This window comes from Gadus macrocephalus, chromosome 15 (genome assembly GCF_031168955.1).
Source record: "Gadus macrocephalus chromosome 15, ASM3116895v1".
Taxonomy (NCBI): Eukaryota; Metazoa; Chordata; class Actinopteri; order Gadiformes; family Gadidae; genus Gadus; species Gadus macrocephalus.
In genome coordinates, this window is record NC_082396.1 from 17,100,676 (window position 1) to 17,120,190 (window position 19,515).

General features: G+C 42.0%; 1 protein-coding gene across 1 annotated transcript; it reads left to right on the forward strand.

Annotated features, from left to right (window-relative positions):
- The first annotated feature begins 813 nt into the window (after positions 1-813).
- LOC132473715 (cytochrome P450 3A27-like) lies at positions 814-18,837 on the forward strand. Its single transcript, XM_060073947.1, has 13 exons — positions 814-1,000; positions 1,159-1,252; positions 9,301-9,353; positions 9,695-9,794; positions 9,958-10,077; positions 10,209-10,294; positions 10,704-10,846; positions 10,971-11,095; positions 13,089-13,170; positions 15,778-15,938; positions 16,382-16,608; positions 17,698-17,860; positions 18,023-18,837. The coding sequence occupies exons 1-13, from the start codon at positions 930-932 to the stop codon at positions 18,095-18,097; spliced, it is 1,500 nt and encodes a 499-aa protein (XP_059929930.1). The 5' UTR covers positions 814-929; the 3' UTR covers positions 18,098-18,837.
- The last annotated feature ends 678 nt before the right edge of the window (positions 18,838-19,515 follow it).

The following is a 19,515-nucleotide window of genomic DNA, read 5'->3' on the forward strand; positions in this document are numbered from 1 at the left end:
GGATAAGGTGTTCGATTCCTTAATGAAGCTAGCTTTTTTCTTTCAAATTGGACTGGATGTTTACATGCCATTTTGCGTAACTTGTAGTTTATGATGGATAAATGTTATTGGGGTTAAGGTTAGGTTAGGGTAACGGTAAGGGTAAGACACAAAGTGTTTTTACAACACAATATTTCTTACAATAACACAAAGTCAAAAGTTTTGATGACTCCAGTAGGAAACTTAAGATACCTAGAGAAATGCGTGAGTGCTCACAAAACTTCAACAAGTCAGCAGTGTGGTACAGGGTGATCATTTCTGATACACAGTGCAAAAGCTGAAACTATTAGCCAGGAGTGGGAAAGATGCAGACGTACGCAGACGTGGGAAGCAATAAGACACACCAACACACAGTTGCCTGTTGCAAAATGGTTCAGTTTAATAGAAAGTCAGGGTTAGCTAGGGATTTTTTTCGAAGAACAGAGAACAGTAGGCCTACACACTGTGCACCCCACTGCCGAGCTCCATGGCATCCTTCCCCACTTCGCCACTTCATACCTGCTTGGTATGGGGTTATCTGGTATGGCTATAGTCTAATGTTAGCTTAGTTCGTGTTGTTTCGTCATGTTAATCGCTAGTAATACTAAGTCATTTGTTGAAATATAGCCTATCATCACAGACTGTAGGAATGTCACCCACCCTCCATCGCGAACGACGCTGACGCTCGTAATCCTGTAGTGTAGTGCAAGGGAGTTCGTGTGCACAGATCCCTGAGACAAACGGCTACGCGCACACATGCACACACCCATAGCGAGTGACGTAGGACGTAAAGTCCCGCCCCAGGCGAAGTGGCGTCGATCTAGAGAGTCCCGTGCACACCGTCTCCGTGGGAACCTGATTATACTTCCTCGTTTCAAAGGCAGCAGATTCGTTGTTTCAACTCCGAAAACATGTTTTTCTTACCGTTTTTCTCAGCAACGACATGGACTCTAATTGTTCTCACCTTAACCCTATTGTTGTTGTAAGTAAAATACTTGAGCTTAATAGTACTAGAGTTTTCTGTGTGTTACATGTAATACAATAGTGTGCGTGAGACGCTGTGATTGACAGCGTCTCCATTTGATGCTTTTGGGGGCATATATTAATCAACTTATTGTTTTGTTTCTTTCTATTTTGCAGGTATGGCATTTGGCCATTCAACCATTTTAAAAAGATGGGCGTTCGTGGGCCAAGACCCTTTCCTTTTATGGGAACATTGCCTTACTTTATGAAAGTGAGTACTGTTACGTATTTTAAGAACCTAAGCAACCCACACATATATGGAGGTAGATTTGTGTCTTTATTATGCAATCAAAAAATAGGTTTGAGAGCAAGACTTTCCACACTGCAATCAAAAAATAGATTTGAGAGCAAAACTATCGACACTGCAATCAAAAAATGTTTTATTGCAAGATAAATTAATGTGATAAACAAATTATTAATGGGAATCCAAAAGTTTTGTTTGCAAATCCAGAAGTTTTGTTTGCGAATCAAAAAGTTTTGCTTGCGAATCCAAAAGCTTTGCTTGCGAATCCAAAAGCTTTGCTTGCTGTTGAGCTGAATCTCGTGGGCGGGACCTACGCCGAAAGATGTAAGACACGTCTCTATTGGCCAGTCTCGATCGGAGTGACAGCTTGGCAACATCCACAGTTATGCCGCGTTTCCACTGCAGGGTGTGGAACGGATCGGATCGCAAAGGGGCGGTAGGGAGGGGGCAGTATAGCCCAGCTCAGTTCCGAGGTCGCGTTTCCACTGCCGACAGTACCCTTGGTGGTAGGCCGGATGTCAATCGCCGCGGCAGCTACGTAAACATCGTAAACAACGTCTTCCTCCGCAAGAATGCAGACGAACGTCTCCACCTCCTTGTTCGCCCAAGCAAGCTTTTTACGCGACATGTTAATTGTAAAGAATAATACCTCGAGGCTACTGTTTGTTTGTTTTTATCCCCGCGTCACCCGGAAGTGACGATTCTGTCGACCAATCAACGGAGGGGGGGTGTAGCTAGAATTCCAGGGTACCCTTTCAGGCGTCTGGTCTCGTTTTGGGTACTGCAACGGAGGAGTCCCTAGAATGGGGTCGGAACGGGTACGGCAAAGTCCGGGTCACGCCCACTTTTGGCGGTGGAAACGCGATCCGACCCGCACCTTTGCGATCCGATCCGTTCCGCACCCTGCAGTGGAAATGCGCCATTAGTAACGAGAGAGGGAGCTCCCGATTCCCGCTCTGTCTCATCATGGACTTCAAAACTCCCTCTCTCGTAAATAAAAATGTCAATTTTGGCTGTCTATCTTGAAACTTCTCCAGTGCGTTCACACCAAACGCGACGGGGCAACAAGATCCCATACAAAGTGAACGTATAGACGCGTATCGGGCGAATTTTTTGGATTTGTTTTGATTTGTCGCGCCACACTTTCGCCGTGCACAGGCGAGCGCGTTCACGAGGATTTGTGGCGCGACAAATTCGCTCGAGTTGAAATATTTGAACTTTGACACGAATTTCGCGTGATGACAGCCAATCAGCGTTCAACAGCGTGGCCACTGAGTGACATGTGTAACGTAACAGCCAATCAGCGTTCAACCGTCAAACTCAGTGCAGAGCAGTCCGGGGTGAACTGCAGCATGGAGGAGAAAGTGATTGTTGCCGTTTGCGACTCTCGGAGCTCTATATATAATAGTATATCATATAATATAATTGTATATATAACATCATGGCAAAAAGCTCTGTGCGCCTCCGGATGGCCGTAGCGCGGGGAGCTCATAGGGATTGGGCTTCTCGGGAGTCTGGGTTTGTTTACCGGCATTGCTATGGGTTCTGGTCGTGTGTGTTCCAACGGTTTATTAGGTAGGTCTATCTAATAAATGATGTCTTCCTGCGTGCCTATCGCATGATTTTAGACTCGACGAATTCGGTTGAGTATGTGGGGATTTTTTCAGTCGCAATTGGTTTGCACATTTTTAAAAGTGGTGGGGACAAAATTTGTATTTCAAATAGTGGGGGGGACATGTCCCCCCCGTCCCCCCCGTAATCGACGCCTATGGGCTCCTCCCACTCTTTCCGGGTCTTGCGGACCAGACGATAACACTGCGAACACGGGGCAGAGGTCTCCAGAATCTTCTTTGCAGCTATTAGACATACAAGGTTTAATGTTTATGATCAGCTAGGAGACGCTCGGCACGTGTTAAGATATGCTTCAACCTCCTTTTGCTCCGTAGTATCAGTTTTTACCATACCTAAAAATACTTTATACCAAATAAAGTCTCTTAAAAGCTATCCTTTGGATTTGACCACTTTCCTTGAAGAACTCTGCAGTACCAGTAGAAACGATTCACAATTGCAAACCAATAACCAATATGAATAAGCCCATCCAGCCTTATGGATAAACAGGTTAAACAAATATTGTATTCAAAATGTGCACACGCACAAGCGCGCGCACAAAATATTACAACCCCAATTCCAATGTAGGTGGGACGATGTGTAAAACGTAAATGAAACAGAATAGGCATACAATGATTTGCAAATCCTTTTAAACTTATATAAAATTGAATAGACTACAAAGACAAGATAGTTAATGTTCAAACTAACTGATAAACAATCACAGATGCTGGCTTTTGAACTATGCACTGATAAATCCACTGATAAATGTTCTTTTTAATTTATTTTTTTATTGTTTTACATGTTGCTCTTTGGTCCGGAGGACACAAAGTCCATCCTTGTTTTCAGGGACAGCTGGTATAAATGGGCTAACAGGGCTACCTTTTACAGTAAAAATGAAAAAATATTATTATAAACCTTAGAACATATTGTTTTATATTTTGGTAGAACCTAAAGCAGCAACAGCACCAAAAAGTGACAGAAAAACCCAGGATAGATGATATATCTTGGGTTTTTTCTAGTGCTGTCAGTTAAACGCGTTATTAACGGCGTTAACTCAAACCAATTGTAACGGCGTTAATTTTTTTTATTCTACTTCATTTAAGAATGCTAGATTCTGATTGGCTGGGAGGGGTGCATTAATCCGGCATATTGCCCACGGACTTGTCGGTTCTACTTGCTGCTGACTGAGCACAGTAGATCAATACGCCGCTTGTATCGTTTTCTATCACATACATTTCAAACATGAGGTCCATTGTAAAAATAAACCAAGGAGTGCATGTTTGATCGATCGTCATTAAAGCTGACTTGATACGAATGTAGCAACTACGTTATTAAACTAGTGATCAGATCCAGCCTTGTGTGGTTGCTATAGAAACGAGTTACCTACTGCTGAGCTAACGTTATTCACCGTAGTTCTAAAGGGAACTTCTTTTCGAGGGAGATGAACTTAAACAGAGTATACATTTAATAAGCATGCAATACTAATAAGAAAAAGGCTAATTATTAAAGTATTTGAATTGTTTTATTATGTTGGCCGGCGCGAAGTAGAATAAACTGAATAATCACCTCAAGGCAGGGCAATAAACAGTTTGATATGCCCGGCTCGTGGACGGCTTACCGCCCGAGACGAAGTCGAGGGCGGTAAGCCGTCCACGAGCCGGGCATATCAAACTGTTTATTGCCCGGCCTCTCGGTGATTATTCCTTACCTATCGCGCGATTAACGCAATTTATTATAATTTTTTTTTTGATTTTTTTTATATATATATTTTTTTCTTTGGCGCAAAACAAAGAAGCAGTAGCCTGACTGCTATGTTCAAGGCAGTATGTTTGTATGTTCATCGTTTAATTGCACAATAGGCTTTTTTTTTGTATCGTCCTGTTTTGATCAGTGTATGCCAATGTTGTTATCAATAAAAAAACATTTGCACAAGGCAAGCCGAGGCACTTCTCCATGTTGATAAGAGCATTGAAATGAGAATAATTAATGGGACAAAGAAATCAAGGGATATTTAGCATAGAATTTTTTTGGCGATTAATTTCGATTACTCACGATTAATCGTGAGTTAACTATGACATTGATAGATAGATAGATAGATAGATAGATAGATAGATAGATAAATACTTTAATAATCCCAGAGGGAAATTATTTAAATTAATGCGATTAATCGAAATTAAATATTTTAATCAATTGACAGCACTAGTTTTTTCCTGTGAATGGGCTAAATTTATTCAGCCCAAGCGGAGTAGCAGCTTCCATTCGATTTTGATTGACAGGTATCGTGACACGCCCCCTTCATATGCTCCCCATTTGGGCTAGTCATTCAGCCCAAGCGGCCATTTCATTGTGATTGACAGGTGTCGTGACACACCCCCATTTGGGCTTATTTCATTTAGCCCAAGCACAGTAGCGTAAGCTTCCATTGACGTTTGTTTGACAGGTGCCCTGACACGCCCCCTTCATATGCTTCCCATTTGGGCTTAATTAGTTTAGCCCAAAGGCTGACCTTGGACTTACAGCTAGCACAGTAGCTACAGTACAGTGACCTTCGACCAATCACAGCACAGTAGCGCAATTATGGGTATGTATAGTATGTGTTTTTAAACGTTTCTATCATCATTTATTTATTTAAATAAATGAATAAACTTTAAATGTATCCATGAAATTTAATTGTTTCTGTCACACAAATTAATTAAATGCTGACTCATCTATCTAACATTTTATTATTACGCAGTGCATTACGGAACACATTGCTTTTACTGTCAGGAGTGCGGTCAGAATATGGCCGGTAATAGTGCATTTGTAAGCGGGTCACCAACGTTTCGTATTATACATTTAAAAAGCATATGTCTAAATAACCCAACATGATGTGACAAGTGTGTAGAGAAAGTGGCCCCTCTCCTGCATTTCAGCGACAGGCAGTAACAATAAGGTTCTCTAAGGAATCGGAAATGATCAAATTTAATGTTGCATACAACATTGCCAAAGAGGAGTTGCCATTCACCAAATTTAAATCCGAAATTATTCTCATGAAGAAAAATTGATTAAACGTCAACCCGACGTATAGCAATGAAATGGCATTTGCAGAATTCATTGCGATAATAGGCGACACCTTAAAGGGGACCTATTATGCTTTTTCGACTTTTATGACCTATCAACGTTGTTATAATGATTGATAGTCATGTTTAACCATACTAAAGTGTCAAATAATGACGTACATGCATTTCGACGTATTCCCTGCTGACAGTCTGGGGTGGAGAGCGCTAAACACCCGGGACAACGTTTGCGATTCACTTGTTCACATTCCCGGGAAATCATCCACGTAGAGGCACTCCTGCCGTGCCCCCATATGCCTGGTCAAATCTGCCCGCGAGCGCGCTTCAAGGAAGGTAACCAATCACAACGGAGTTGGGTTGGCAGGAGGGGGGCGAGGGGGCGGAGAAGGACGAAATCGAGCGTTGACAGAGAATGCTGAAAGCGCCCAGATGAGAGGAAGAGTTTCCCGAAAATCGACATTGTTTTTTGTTTATGGTTAAACATGACTGAATCATTATAACAACGTTTATAGGTCATAAAAGTCGAAAAACATAATAGGTCCCCTTTAAAGCAAAAGACAGCTGCGGACGTCGGAAATGCCGCATAGGCCTACATGTCCTTCATGATTGACGGCGACAAAGACGTCTCTACCAAAGATTGTGTGATCGTCTGCAGCCGGATTTTGGCCAAAGGGAGACCGGTCAACATTTTAATCATTTAATACTTTAAGCACAAAAAAAGTTTTATTTTGCTTGATGGTTTAGTTCGAAATGTTCAATTTCCGCTCAGTGAAGCACTTTAAACACCTTATTTTTATTTTTATTTATAATTGTGCTTCAAATAAAGACACGCATTTCTCTACACCATATTCTTGTTTAAAAATCATTCACATTATATGAAAGTTATGAACAGAGATATAAAGGTGACCCCATGTCGTCTGGAGCCCTGTGAAGTATTGATAAATGTAATGCATTCGTTAGCCCACCCACCCAAAATCACCACCAGCCGTCACTGCTTGTGTTACACCGAATTCTGCGACCCACCGAAAAGTGTGACCCCAGGGGGCGCTGTTGCACATTTTCTGCATCATGCACGTTTGCATTATAACAAAAACCTAAATAAATCATAAGATCTCCCCCCACCGGTGGGTCTTTCTTTTCTTGATACAAAAAATAATTCTAAACAGCGTTTTACAAAGTAGCCTATAATAAGAAATGCTCAAAGGTAAATCAGCGTAATTTAACACTGACTGTAGCTTTCTTTGGTTAAAGAAGCAACGGGGAATGACCGTACTAAACACCCTATCTGGGTCTGTGAAATGCTAATCAAATCAAAACAAATGTATTTATCAAGCACCTTTTAATAAAAAGGTAATTGGTTGGGGAGAGATCTTATGTTTTATTTATGTTTTTGTCATGCCTGTCTACGCTTCAATCTCGTGCATATTGCAAAAAATATGCAACCGCGCCCCCTGTGGTCTCACTTTTCGGTTTGTCGCAGAATTCGTTGTAACACCGGCTAAGGAATCGAAGGTCACGCATTCAATGTTGGTTTTCGGCCTTGCCGCCTAGGTGCAGAGATTTCTCCAGATTCTCTGAATCTTTTGATGATATTATGGACCGTAGATTATGAAATCCATAAATTCCTTGCAATTGTACGTTGAGAAACTATTTTCTTAAACTGTTTGGCAACTTGTTCACGCCGTTGTTCACAAAGTGGTGAACCTCGCCCCATCCTTGCTTGTGAATGACTGAGCCTTTCGGGGATGCATCTTTTATACCCAATCATGACACTGACCTGTTTCCAATAACCTGTTCCCCTGTGGAATGTTCCAAACAGGAGTTTTTTGAGCATTCCTCAACTTTCCCAGTCGTAAGTTGCTCCTTTTTTGAAACATGTTGCAGGCATGAAATTCAAAGTGAGTGAATATTTACAAAAAAACAACAAAGTTGATCAGTTTGAAAATTAAATATCTTGTCTTTGTAATGTATTCAATTGAATATAGGTTGAAAAGGATTAGCAAATCATTGTATCCTGTTTTTATTTACGTTTTACATAATGTCCCAACTTCATTGGAATTGGGGTTGTATATTGTGGCGAGCAGCATGGGAAGGACAAGATGGGAGCCACGGTTTAGCAGTATACAACTCTCGCGCCCGTACACCACACGACTGCGAGAGTTTGCTTTATTAACTCACAACCATTACACACAGGAACACACTCCACCTGAAAAATCAACATGAACCTCTCAGTGGCAATGTCGGACACGCCAACAACACAAATACACCACCTAGGCATACCCCAACAGTGTGGTTCCGGAAGTCAAAATCCCATTAATTTTCTCCATAGAGGTTTTGATTAAAAGCCATAATGTCGTAACCATCCAAAGTATTGTAATGACCACGGGAGAGGCAGTGAATGAAGTCATGCTTAGACAGTGATTTTTTTTTAGTTACCTCAGCTCAAAAACCGTTGGAACACACAAGAACAATCCCCGCCAAGCAGAATCCCCACTAGAGCCCCCTCCGAGAAGGCCCGCCCCCATCTCCCAATCCCTGTGACGCTACAGTATACGTACCACGCGCCGTTATGTTGTGAATCGATGGTAATATGCTCCTGTAGAAGCCACAAGTTAAATGGGCAACATCTAGTTTTTTAGAAAAATAAGTTTCATTTGCGATGTCACTTGAAACCACTGCCCTACCCATAAAAAAAATTACACAACTTCTTTGATTGGTGGAGCTAACTCTTACCATGGAAACGTTAAACCCATGGACCTATTAAAGAAGGTTTGACCGCACCCGCGAAAGTCAAGTCGTCGATGATGCAGTCATTGCAGTCAGCAGCAAAGGAACGAATCATGTCGATGACAACGCTATACACTATTTGAAACAGTATACATACACACACACGCACAAACAGAATATATGACACAACTTGCATTAGAAATATAAACAATATAATAATGACAAAGGTTATAAGATGCAAGAAACGTGCTATACTATTGAGTTTGAACCATTGCAAAAAAGTTTGCAATGGTATATGGCATGAGTAGTAAGAGGAAAACAGTCTTGCACCTTTGCCTTTACTTTAATTTATTTTTTAACCCGAATCAAACGTTTTATGGTCATGACTACCTTGACGAATGATTGGCTTGGTTCCAGCTTTAAAACTCTATATACCGATTTTATGAAAAGTAAACTGAAAAATTAATCGGAAATTTACTTCCGGAACAAGAGCTGTTCTAAAAGGGGGCGGTCACTGTTACGCTCTATAGTCTGAACCCCCCCAGGATCCCTTTGTTGCGGCACACTGAACACGGCGACCACGCCCATGGTTGACACGATATCTAATGTTAATTCTTATTACAGAAAGGTCAACATTTTACCCTTGAATGCAATAAGAAATATGGAGATGTTTGGGGGTAAGTTGTTCTGACATAAATTCCTGTTCAAAGTTGTATCATATATATTTTAAGATTGTATTGAACTTTCATAATCTCAGAAACAAAGCACCACCCTAATGCGTAATATTATTTGGACTACATAACATAATGGAGAAGAAAATAGTATTCTGGCTTGATTCAGCTATTTCAATCACCAGTAAATAAGTTTATTTTCTAGAGTTGCTGAAAATAGAATAGCAGAGCATTTGATAATTTGTAAATTTAGTGACAAAACAAGTAATGAGAAATAAAATTCCAATATTTCTCAAACATTTGGTAACATTATGTGGTAAGCAGCGTTTTATGTTGTTTATGGACAGGCAGTTTGATGGACTTTCCCCCTTGTTAATGGTGGCCGATCCTGAAATGCTAAAGGTTATTTTAGTGAAGGAGTGTTATTCCACCTTCACCAACCGAAGGGTAAGAGAGGCTTTCTTATTTTTAGAATGTGTTGTTTAGGATCAAATGTTTCCCTTTCACACTTGTTTCTCAAGTTTAGACTAATTAATGCGCTTCGTCCAGATGTCAGATGACTTAAGGCTGAGATTTAGGATATTAACAACACATTAACCGATGTTCACAGATCTTTGCTAAAGACATTTTCGGACCATTGAAAGATGGACTTACCCTGGTTAAAGATGACAGGTGGAAAAGAATTCGGAGTACCATATCGCCATCGTTTACCAGTGGAAGGCTGAAACAGGTTGTGTAACTTTGTTTTCAGTAAAGAACAAGCAATGTTTCCTTTCCAGTGAATTGTAAAGCCTGAATTACATGATGGTGGTTCAAGCGTGTAAAATCTCTCATTAAATTTATTTTTTCTTCTTCATTAAGGTCTTTCCCATTGTTGAACGCTATGCTGACCGACTTGTTAAAACCCTTGACACTGAAAAGCCGGACCAATCTGTGGATGTAAAAAAGTAAGTTTGTTTTTAAAGTGGCACTTGTACTCAAGTTCAACAACAAACATACACACAATGTTACATTTTATTTAACACAGCGGTTACATGAATCCATGTACTAAACCCATTTAAAAATATGAGTTAGGTGTTTGATAGTGTTGGAATATCTGTATAGTTTATAACACACAGACACACACTGCTACACACCACTACTTTACAGAAGTGTAATGGTGTTCCCTTTTTGTGAGTACAGATTTGCAACTTCTTGTGAGTTGCAAATAAATGTGGGTAATTGTGGGTAATCGGTAGGAAGGGAAATGAGAATAAGACGATCATAGAACTGTGTTATTTTGATGAAGCCTTTAATACGGAGTGAACAGAAGTTGGAATTACTGGAAAAGTCACATTTCAATCACTTTCTTTTTAGATTTGTCGGCCCCTACAGCTTGGATGTAATGACCAGCGCTTCCTTCAGCATTGACACCGACACCACAGTCAATCCAGATGCTCCTCTCAGCGTTCATCTCAGAAATCTCTTGAAGTTCAAAATATGGCCTTTTTTTGTAATAAGTACGTTTTCTCTATTCAACTATTCCTAATATTGGTGATGGAAAGAAAATGAGCAAGCGGACGCTGCCATATTATCTGCAAAACACTGGGTTTGATAAGTCACTATTATGTATTTCTCTTTCAGTGGTCTTGCCGTTTACACAACACCTTTTTAGGCTGACTGGCATCTCAGTATTGAACAAAACCAGTGTGGATTACTTCTATAACCTCGTTAAGCGCGTCCAGCATGACCACAAGGAAGATAAATCTGTAAGCCCCTTGTTTTTTTCTACAGTTTGTACAAGTGCAGACATTACAATTGTAGGCTGAGTGGGAGGTGGTAGGGGCAGTATTGGGACAGGACTTAATTGCTCTCCATAGGATGAAGCATCTTGTGTTAAAGGTCCCATGACATGAAAATCTCAATTTATGAGGTTTTCTAACATAAATATGAGTTCCCCTAGCCTGCCTATGGTCCCCCAGTGGCTAAAACTTGCGTTTGGTGTAAAACGAGCACTAGCTGTTCTGCTCGCCTTTGAAAAAACGGAGGCTCAAGCGCGCTGATTTGGAAATCTGTGCTCATGACGTCATGAGGAATCTCAGCTCCTCCCCTTACTCTGCCTGGCCCGCCCAGAGACGTTGGCCCGCCAATGAGACTCGACCGTGCGAGCGCCACATGTGTGTGTGTGAATACACACACTGTAACACAAGTGTTTCTTGTCGGTTCTTTGACGTGTCTTGTATTTCCACAACGAGACTGTCGTGGGGGTTATCTAAGCCATGGTTGAGAAGGAATTGGGGGAAAGGAACTTTGGTTTGACTCGCTGAAGTACATGAACTGCGACATGCCGCCGGTTGCCGCGAGGCACCATCGCCCGGCAGCGGGCAGCCGGCCGCAGGCAGCGCGCGGTTCAGTCGACTTCAGGTTGATGTGAAAGTGGAAGAACCAGAGACGTCGCAGAACCCGACAAAGTCGTTTGTGATTCATAATATCGTCTGGAGGCGCACACAATATGTTATATGATATAGATATCTATGTATTATATGATATTATTTAGATATAGAGCTCCAGGACTGTAACGCAAGTGTTGTACACTTCCTTGTTATTTGGATAACCGTTCTGCTGTTGGTGTGATGGCGCATAACACGTCGGACTCTCGTATCTGGTATTTCTACAACGAGACTCGTATTGGGGGTTATCTCAGCCAAGGTTGAGAATGAATTGGGGGGAAGGAACTTTGGCTTTGACTCCCTCAAGAACATGAACCCACGACAAGGAGGAGAAAGGGATCTTTGCCGGGCAGCGCTTATGCACCTCCGCCTCCGGCAGTGGTCCCTCAGCGGGGCTCAAGCGGGAGACATTCGCCGCCAACAATCCCTTTCTCCTCCATGTCGTGGTTCATGTTCTTGAGGGAGTCAAAGCCAAAGTTCCTTTTATGAATATTATGAATCACAAACGACTTTGTCGGGTTCTGCGACGTCTCTGGTTCTTCCACTTTCACATCAACCTGAAGTCGACTGAACCGCGCGCTGCCTGCTGCCGGCTGCCCGCTGCCGGCTGCCCGCTGCCGGGCGATGGTGCCTCGCGGCAACCGGCGGCATGTCGCAGTTCATGTACTTCAGCGAGTCAAATCAAAGTTCCTTTCCCCCAATTCCTTCTCAACCATGGCTCAGATAACCCCCACGACAGTCTCGTTGTGAAAATACAAGACACGTCAAAGAACCGACAAGAAACACTTGCGTTACAGTGTGTGTATTCACATTGATGTGGACGTTGAAGAACCAGGAACGTCGGAGAACCCAACGCGGTCGTTTGAGATTCATAATATCGGCTCACACAGCTTTTGGCCGTGATAATATATATTATATGATATAGATATCTGTGTAGGCTATATGATAATATTTAGATATAGAGCTCCAGGACTCCCGTGTGTTCTAGAATATTTACAGAACACGGCTAAAGGATGTGTGCGGCTCGCCATTGCGATATATCCACTGTAAACAGAGCGCATGGTGGCTGCAAGCTGCTCAGGGCCACACCCCCACCCTCCTCCTTGACACGCCCACCGAAACAGCGCATTTGGGGGAAGCTCAATGTGCGACTGGCTCGGAGTGGCTGTAACTCTGCACCACGGCTGAATTTAGGGAACGTCTTTGAATACTGTGTTAGTTGCCCACTAATACCTATATTAAAGAATACATAAAATAGCATGTCATGGGACCTTTAACTTTTCCCGTTTTGAGTTGTTTCTGTTCTGTTTAGGGACACAGTGATTTCCTTCAGCTGATGATTGAAAGTGAGATCCAGGAGTCTGATATTAAGGACGGAGTAGAGCCAAGTAAAGGTACGATGATGGCCGATGATGACGTGAAATTACAAGACTACTTAATTAAGTACTAAAGAAAATGTAAAAATTTAATGCAGGTTGACACAAGAATGTGGGGAGCCCTTAACCCTCTAAAAGGTCAAGGAAAACTCACCTAATTAGCAGGGAAGAAACCTTGAAAGGGAACAGAGAAAGAGGGGTCATGAGCGTTATAGGATTTCTGGACTACCAAAGCACATTTTCTGTTATTTTGGAGATGGAGAACATTTAGGGCATTTAGCAGACACTTTGTCCAAAGTGCCTTAAAATTAGTACATACAGAAGAAAAAAGAAACAATATATTGCTGTCGGTACAGTAAGGATGGTAATAGAACCAAGTACCAAGCACTTACAATTTATAGGTTAACCCATTCCCCGTATGCAACAAAGATAGCTAGGATAAGATGCTACACAATGCTAAGTATTATTTTTAAGTGCAAGGGCGTACAACATACAATAAGTGCATACATTAAGTGACAGGAAGTACACCATACATTAAGGGGTTTACTGCAATGTACTCGACAGTGACCAGTAAGTCCATGTAAGGGCAATCTTTCCCTGGCATAAGGAGGAGCTCAGTCTTTTTTTTATTTTTTTATGATTTATTTCTGGAAATTACAATACAACCTCCCACCCTCCCCTTCCCAAAACAAACAGAAAACTAAAGCAAATTAATGCAGACATAAAAAAACAGTACAAAACAAACACACAACTGTCTGTTAAATGCTTGCAGTGGCAGATAATATTGTAACAAAACACAGGCTTAAACACACACACAACACAACAATATGAATAAGTCACGTTGATGTGGGCTTTTTTGTAAGATATCGAAATAATAGTACAAAAGTATTAAGTCCATCCATATGGGCAGAAATTTCACTGTAACGCCCACATTTCCCTCATGGGTTTAATGAATGTCATTAGTTATCTTATGCATGAAACCCAGCTTACTACAGATATACGGTACACACAAGGAAGAGCTCAGTCTTGTTAAGCTTCAGGTGAGTGCTGATGTCTGGCAGACATTCTGAGATGCGTGTTGCGATCAGGGTGCTGTTAGAGGAGGGGAAAGAGACGAATAGAGTGTCATCCGCGTAGCAGTGATGGCAAAAAAACATGTGATGCGATTACAAAGCCCAATGATCTAGTACATAGGGAGAACAGAAGGGGCCCCAGTATAGAGACTTGAGGGACACCAGTGTCGAGATTGCAGGGTTCGGACAAGGTGTGACCTGATTGGTGCTATTTGTCAGGAAGGATGTGAACTGAGGGAGTAGTTGATAAGGGTGGTGAGGAATGGCAGGATGTCGCTCGAGGCGGCCTGGAGGAGGGAGGAGGGGTTCGGGTCAAGGGTGCAGGTGGTGGCTTGGTCAAACGTAACTATTCTGTTGACACCTTCGGAGGAGAGAGGGATAAAGTGGGTAAAAACAGCTGAGGATATAGGGGAGGGAGGATTGGGGCAGTGGTAAAAGAGGAGCTGATGTCCTTCACCTTCTTGGTGAACTAAGTAACAAAGTGAGGCTGGAGGGAGGAAGGAAGTGTAGTTGGAGGTTGGGGGTGCTGCGTTCTTTTAGAAAAGGTAATCGAGTCAGGATCGCTTGTAACTCACTTTATTTGGTATAGGTTTGCTATTATATCTATGAAGCAAAAGGAGAAGAATTTTATATGGATGCGTGGAGATACACTTTGTAGGACATCTGATGGATGCTTTATCTGGAGCGTTCTGGCCCCCTGGGCTATGTGTTGTGACTTTAATAATGGGAAGGCGTGGACTCTGTTTGGCTAAGCATTGGTTATGTGCTCTGTTTGGCTAAGCATGGTGCTGAACTCCCGCCTCCTGGATACCCGTATGTGTACTCGGTGCTGATCCCTTGTGGCTATGTGCGGGAATTGCACTGGTTTTTGTGGCCTTGAGTGTCTGAGTTTCTCGAACACCCTGTACCGCTTTTATCTCTAGAATTGATACATTAGAAAGAAGCCTCTCTAGTCGCCAAGGACATATGTGGCCTGTTGGTATGAATGCGTGAATTTTTGTCACAGGGGGTTGGAGTTTGGAGTTGATTTTGATCTAGTAGATTTGGGTAGATTTGGCTGTTGACACAATGGAGGTGAAGTCTGAGAGGAGGTGAAGGTATTGAGAGATATCGTCAGGGCAGTCTGATCTCACACTGATGATCGCACTGGTCTGGAGTGGAAAGAACAGAGGGAGTCCAAAGAGGAGGAGAGGGAGGGTGGCAGGTTGTTGGAGGCTTCCTCGGTGGGCAGTACAAGGAGAATTGTTTGAGAGATGGTAGTGAAGACAGGACAGTTGAATAAGTGTGTGTGGAGTAACACAAACTAGCCTTCAGCATAACTTTCTGGTTGCTTAAATTTAAACACGTCTTACAATTGCAAAACGAGATTGACACAGAAAAAAAACTGAAAACTTCCTAAATAATGTAATGAATCAACAAGAAATATGTTTTCCATCTAAAATTGACATTAAACAGCTGATTAAAATGTAACACTAATTCATGTTACATTTGTAACATTAATATTCTTAAATTCATAATGCTATTTATTTTGCCTGTTTTCGTCTGTGTCCAGGTATGACTGATCCAGAGATAGTCTCCCAGGCGTTTCTCTTCATATTTGGCGGTTTTGACACCACCAGTACCACTCTGACTTACATCCTGTACAACCTGGCCTTGAACCCTGACGCTCAGCAAACCCTACAGCAAAAGATCGACGTGCACTTTTCAAAAGATGTAATTGGTTTGCTCCAATATTTCTCATGTTTTGGTGCTTGAGAAGTTTACAGTTTACAGTCAGTTTCATCATTGGTGAGGATAATAAATGCAACATGTTGTTCCACATGAAAAGGTTAAGTAGTCTTCATAGTCTTCATAAGACTTGGGGAAGTTACAAATATGAATATATTAATTTCATTCCCCTACGATAAATGTATTTTAGTTGAGTTTCTCTTAGTTTTGAGACTGATGGTACACATGGAATCAAATGGAGTTATGCCTTGTCACCAGCCTAGTTTATAGTTCTTCTGTTTCACTTCTTTGAAAACCATTTTCTCTATGAACTAGTTATAAAGTGACTCTAAGGATGGTCTGCCCCTCAAGGTTGGTGGACTAGAACCCTGTGGAACTGTCAGTTACAGTTAGTAAGGATGTGATGATATCATTCTGTTTGGCCCTAGAGTCCTGTTTCCTATGAGGACCTGATGAATCTGGAGTACCTGGACAATGTGATTTCTGAGTCCATGCGGTTGCTGCCCACTGCCCCTCTAATTGACAGAGTGTGCAAAAAAACCTTCCAAATCAATGGACTCACCATCCCTGAAGGGACAGCGGTGGGGGTCCCTCTGTCAAACATTCACCGAGACCCCCGCTTCTGGACTTCCCCTGAGCTCTTCAAACCAGAACGGTATTTAGAAACTAACCGCCTATGGGATTCTCTATACAATAGTTTATATGAGATTGATGTATCTCTATCAATTAATTTGCCCTAGTTCGGGATATCTAGGCTAGTTAACAATTTGAACTTGATAGCTAACATTAGTTGACATGTATAGTGTGTGTATGGTGTGCAGAGCATGTGAGCGGAGCGTGGAGCGGGTGGTGGAGCGGAGCGGAAGAAATCGGTTGGAGCGGGTTGGAGCGCAGAGCGGTTTTAAATTCAAAGGCCGGAGCGGGGATTACACCGCTCCAGTCTGCTCCGATTTTAACTGCTTCTAGCGGCTTACATGTAGGTGGTTCACGTAGAATATAATGGGTTTCAATGGGAGCATCCAAGCAACCTGATTGGATAAAACGCGTCACGTGAGACCCTTCCACCCCCCCCCGCAACACTGGCTCGTGTGCCCGCGAGAGTAGCAAGATGGAGTTTGGGAAGTACTTCGAAAAGCAAGGTGATAGGTCATATAAATGCAAAATTAAGGTCAAAAAGCGAGAGGAAGATGTAGAGCATGAGGAAGAATGTGGCGACATCATCGCTGTGGGCAAAGATTCGTATTTTAACCTTCGAAGGCATATCATGAGAAAACACGAGGAGGTGCTCCGCAAACACCAGGATGCAACAATTTGAGCGGAGCGTGGAGCGATTTCGCCGGAGCGGCAGGAAATTTAAGATGAGCGCGGAGCGGTTTTGAGCGGAGCGCCCTGGCACAACGTTGAGCGGCAGAGCGAATGAGCGGACATCCTCCTGAGCGGGGAGCGGGAATTGCGCGGCGCTCTGCTCCGCTCACATGCTCTGATGGTGTGTAATATATTGTCATAGGGTCATACTATATGCCAACAAAAAATATTACTATTACCCTAGTTCCCATTCTTAAGGTTGTTAAATGTAGTTCTGCTCAATTATACCAAGCAATTCCTTCATCTGCTGGAATAAAGAAGTGGTCTGATGGCTGACAACACGATGTTCCAGCTTTAGTTTGCTATACCTTCCTTCCATTATTTAACAGACACAAAAGCAAACCTGTCAGTAAGTGCTCCTGTGTTTTGTGTTTCTCAGATTCAGTAAAGACCACGGGGAGGACATCCACCCCTATGCCTACATGCCCTTTGGCCTGGGTCCACGAAACTGTGTGGGGATGCGCTTCGCTGTGATGGTCATGAAGATGGTTCTGGTGCGCCTTCTGCGGGATCACTACGTGGAGACCTGCAAGGACACCGTTGTAAGACACACTTCTTTCCTGACTGATGCTGACACCTGGTTGATTGTGGAAAATAGGTCACACCATGTTTCTAATTGCTTCAATATCAACTTGTTGTTGATTTGGATAAAGTATCTGCCATATTTAAACATGTTACATTTCTTTCTTTCTTTCTTCCTTCAGGTACCTCTGGAGTTTAATTCGATTTTTCAGCCCAAGGAGCCGATCAAGCTTACGTTTAGTCGAAGGGAACTGTAATCCTCCATCAACGATAAAATCTGCCCAACAATTCTACCTCTTATCTTAATTTTATCTCAAAAATACTAAATATGAATTTGTGATTGTTCGACTTAATTTTCACTTCTTTTATCTTATCGATTATATTGGACTTCAATAAGAAGTCCAATAGACAAGGACTGCGCTGCAACTATATAAATATAGGCTTGGTGTTTCATATGATGCAATTAACACTGAGTTAAGATAAGGAAAACAGTACAAACAAGATTTTTCTCTTCAAACACATTAGAAGAGAGACATCATTTAATTTCGTTGTGCTTTTGCCCATATTAATTGGCTTTCATTTTGATCATGTTGCATAGCTTTACCACCTTTCTATATTGGAATAGTTTGCATGCTATCCACTGTTTTTTGTTCAAGACCAGTTGGAAAGATGCGTTTATTTTACAATCCCATATATTTTTTGGAGTCTAAAACATATATGCATTATAATTGATTGTTTAAACCATGTGTGTACATAAATTATGTATTTTAATTTGAATAAGTGGTAAATCATTAGTGACCGAAAATGCACACAGCCGGATAAAAACATGTTTCCCTTGCTCTTGAGTTGTGTCAAAGCCTGTATGACTCAGCAGTAAGGACTGTAATCTTACCTGCAGATAATGGGAAATGACCAAACACATGGTACAAAGTGTGTGCCAAAGTGTGACCCTACAGATCTGAACTGCATTAAACTATTATTAACACTGTACCAAAAATGTATCATGTTGAAATTTGTGTTTGCTGATATTTGTGTGACTGAAAGGAACGGTGATGAGATTCTCAAATTCGTGTCATGTCGTGTCACACATCACATTCTGCGATCTGACCTGAAGAGCTATTGGAGCAGTACCCCAGTAAATGTCCACTAGATAGAGCCAGATAAGAAAAATAGAAACTGGAATTTTGGCTACATTGAGTGTGTAAACTAAATATGTCGTATAATCGTCTAAACCACGGTGGTGACATAATTTAAAACCAGACGAACAGCTCTCGAGACATTGAACTTCGCAGAGGTCACTTTGGTCTTGCATTAGTGCTTCATGTCGCTTTTTATACCACAAATGTCGAGATCATGACATGCACACAGACTCATTGAAAACTGCCATTAGTCTGGAATAGAGCATGGAAACCCGACCCAAGCCCGACGGTACCCGACGGGCCGGGTCGGGTTCGGACAAATATTTAGAAATTATGGTCGCGTTTGGGTCAGGCCCTGTCACATCTGCGCAATAAGGCGTTGGAGTTGGCATGGTGTTGCTTTTGTGTTGACGTTCATTTTACTTTGGTGTTGACGTTAATTTTACTCTTGCGTCATTTTGTGGAATTTATCGTTATCGTGGCCTTTTTTGTGGGCCTATGTGAATTTCAATTGGTCATGATTCTGCGCAACAAGC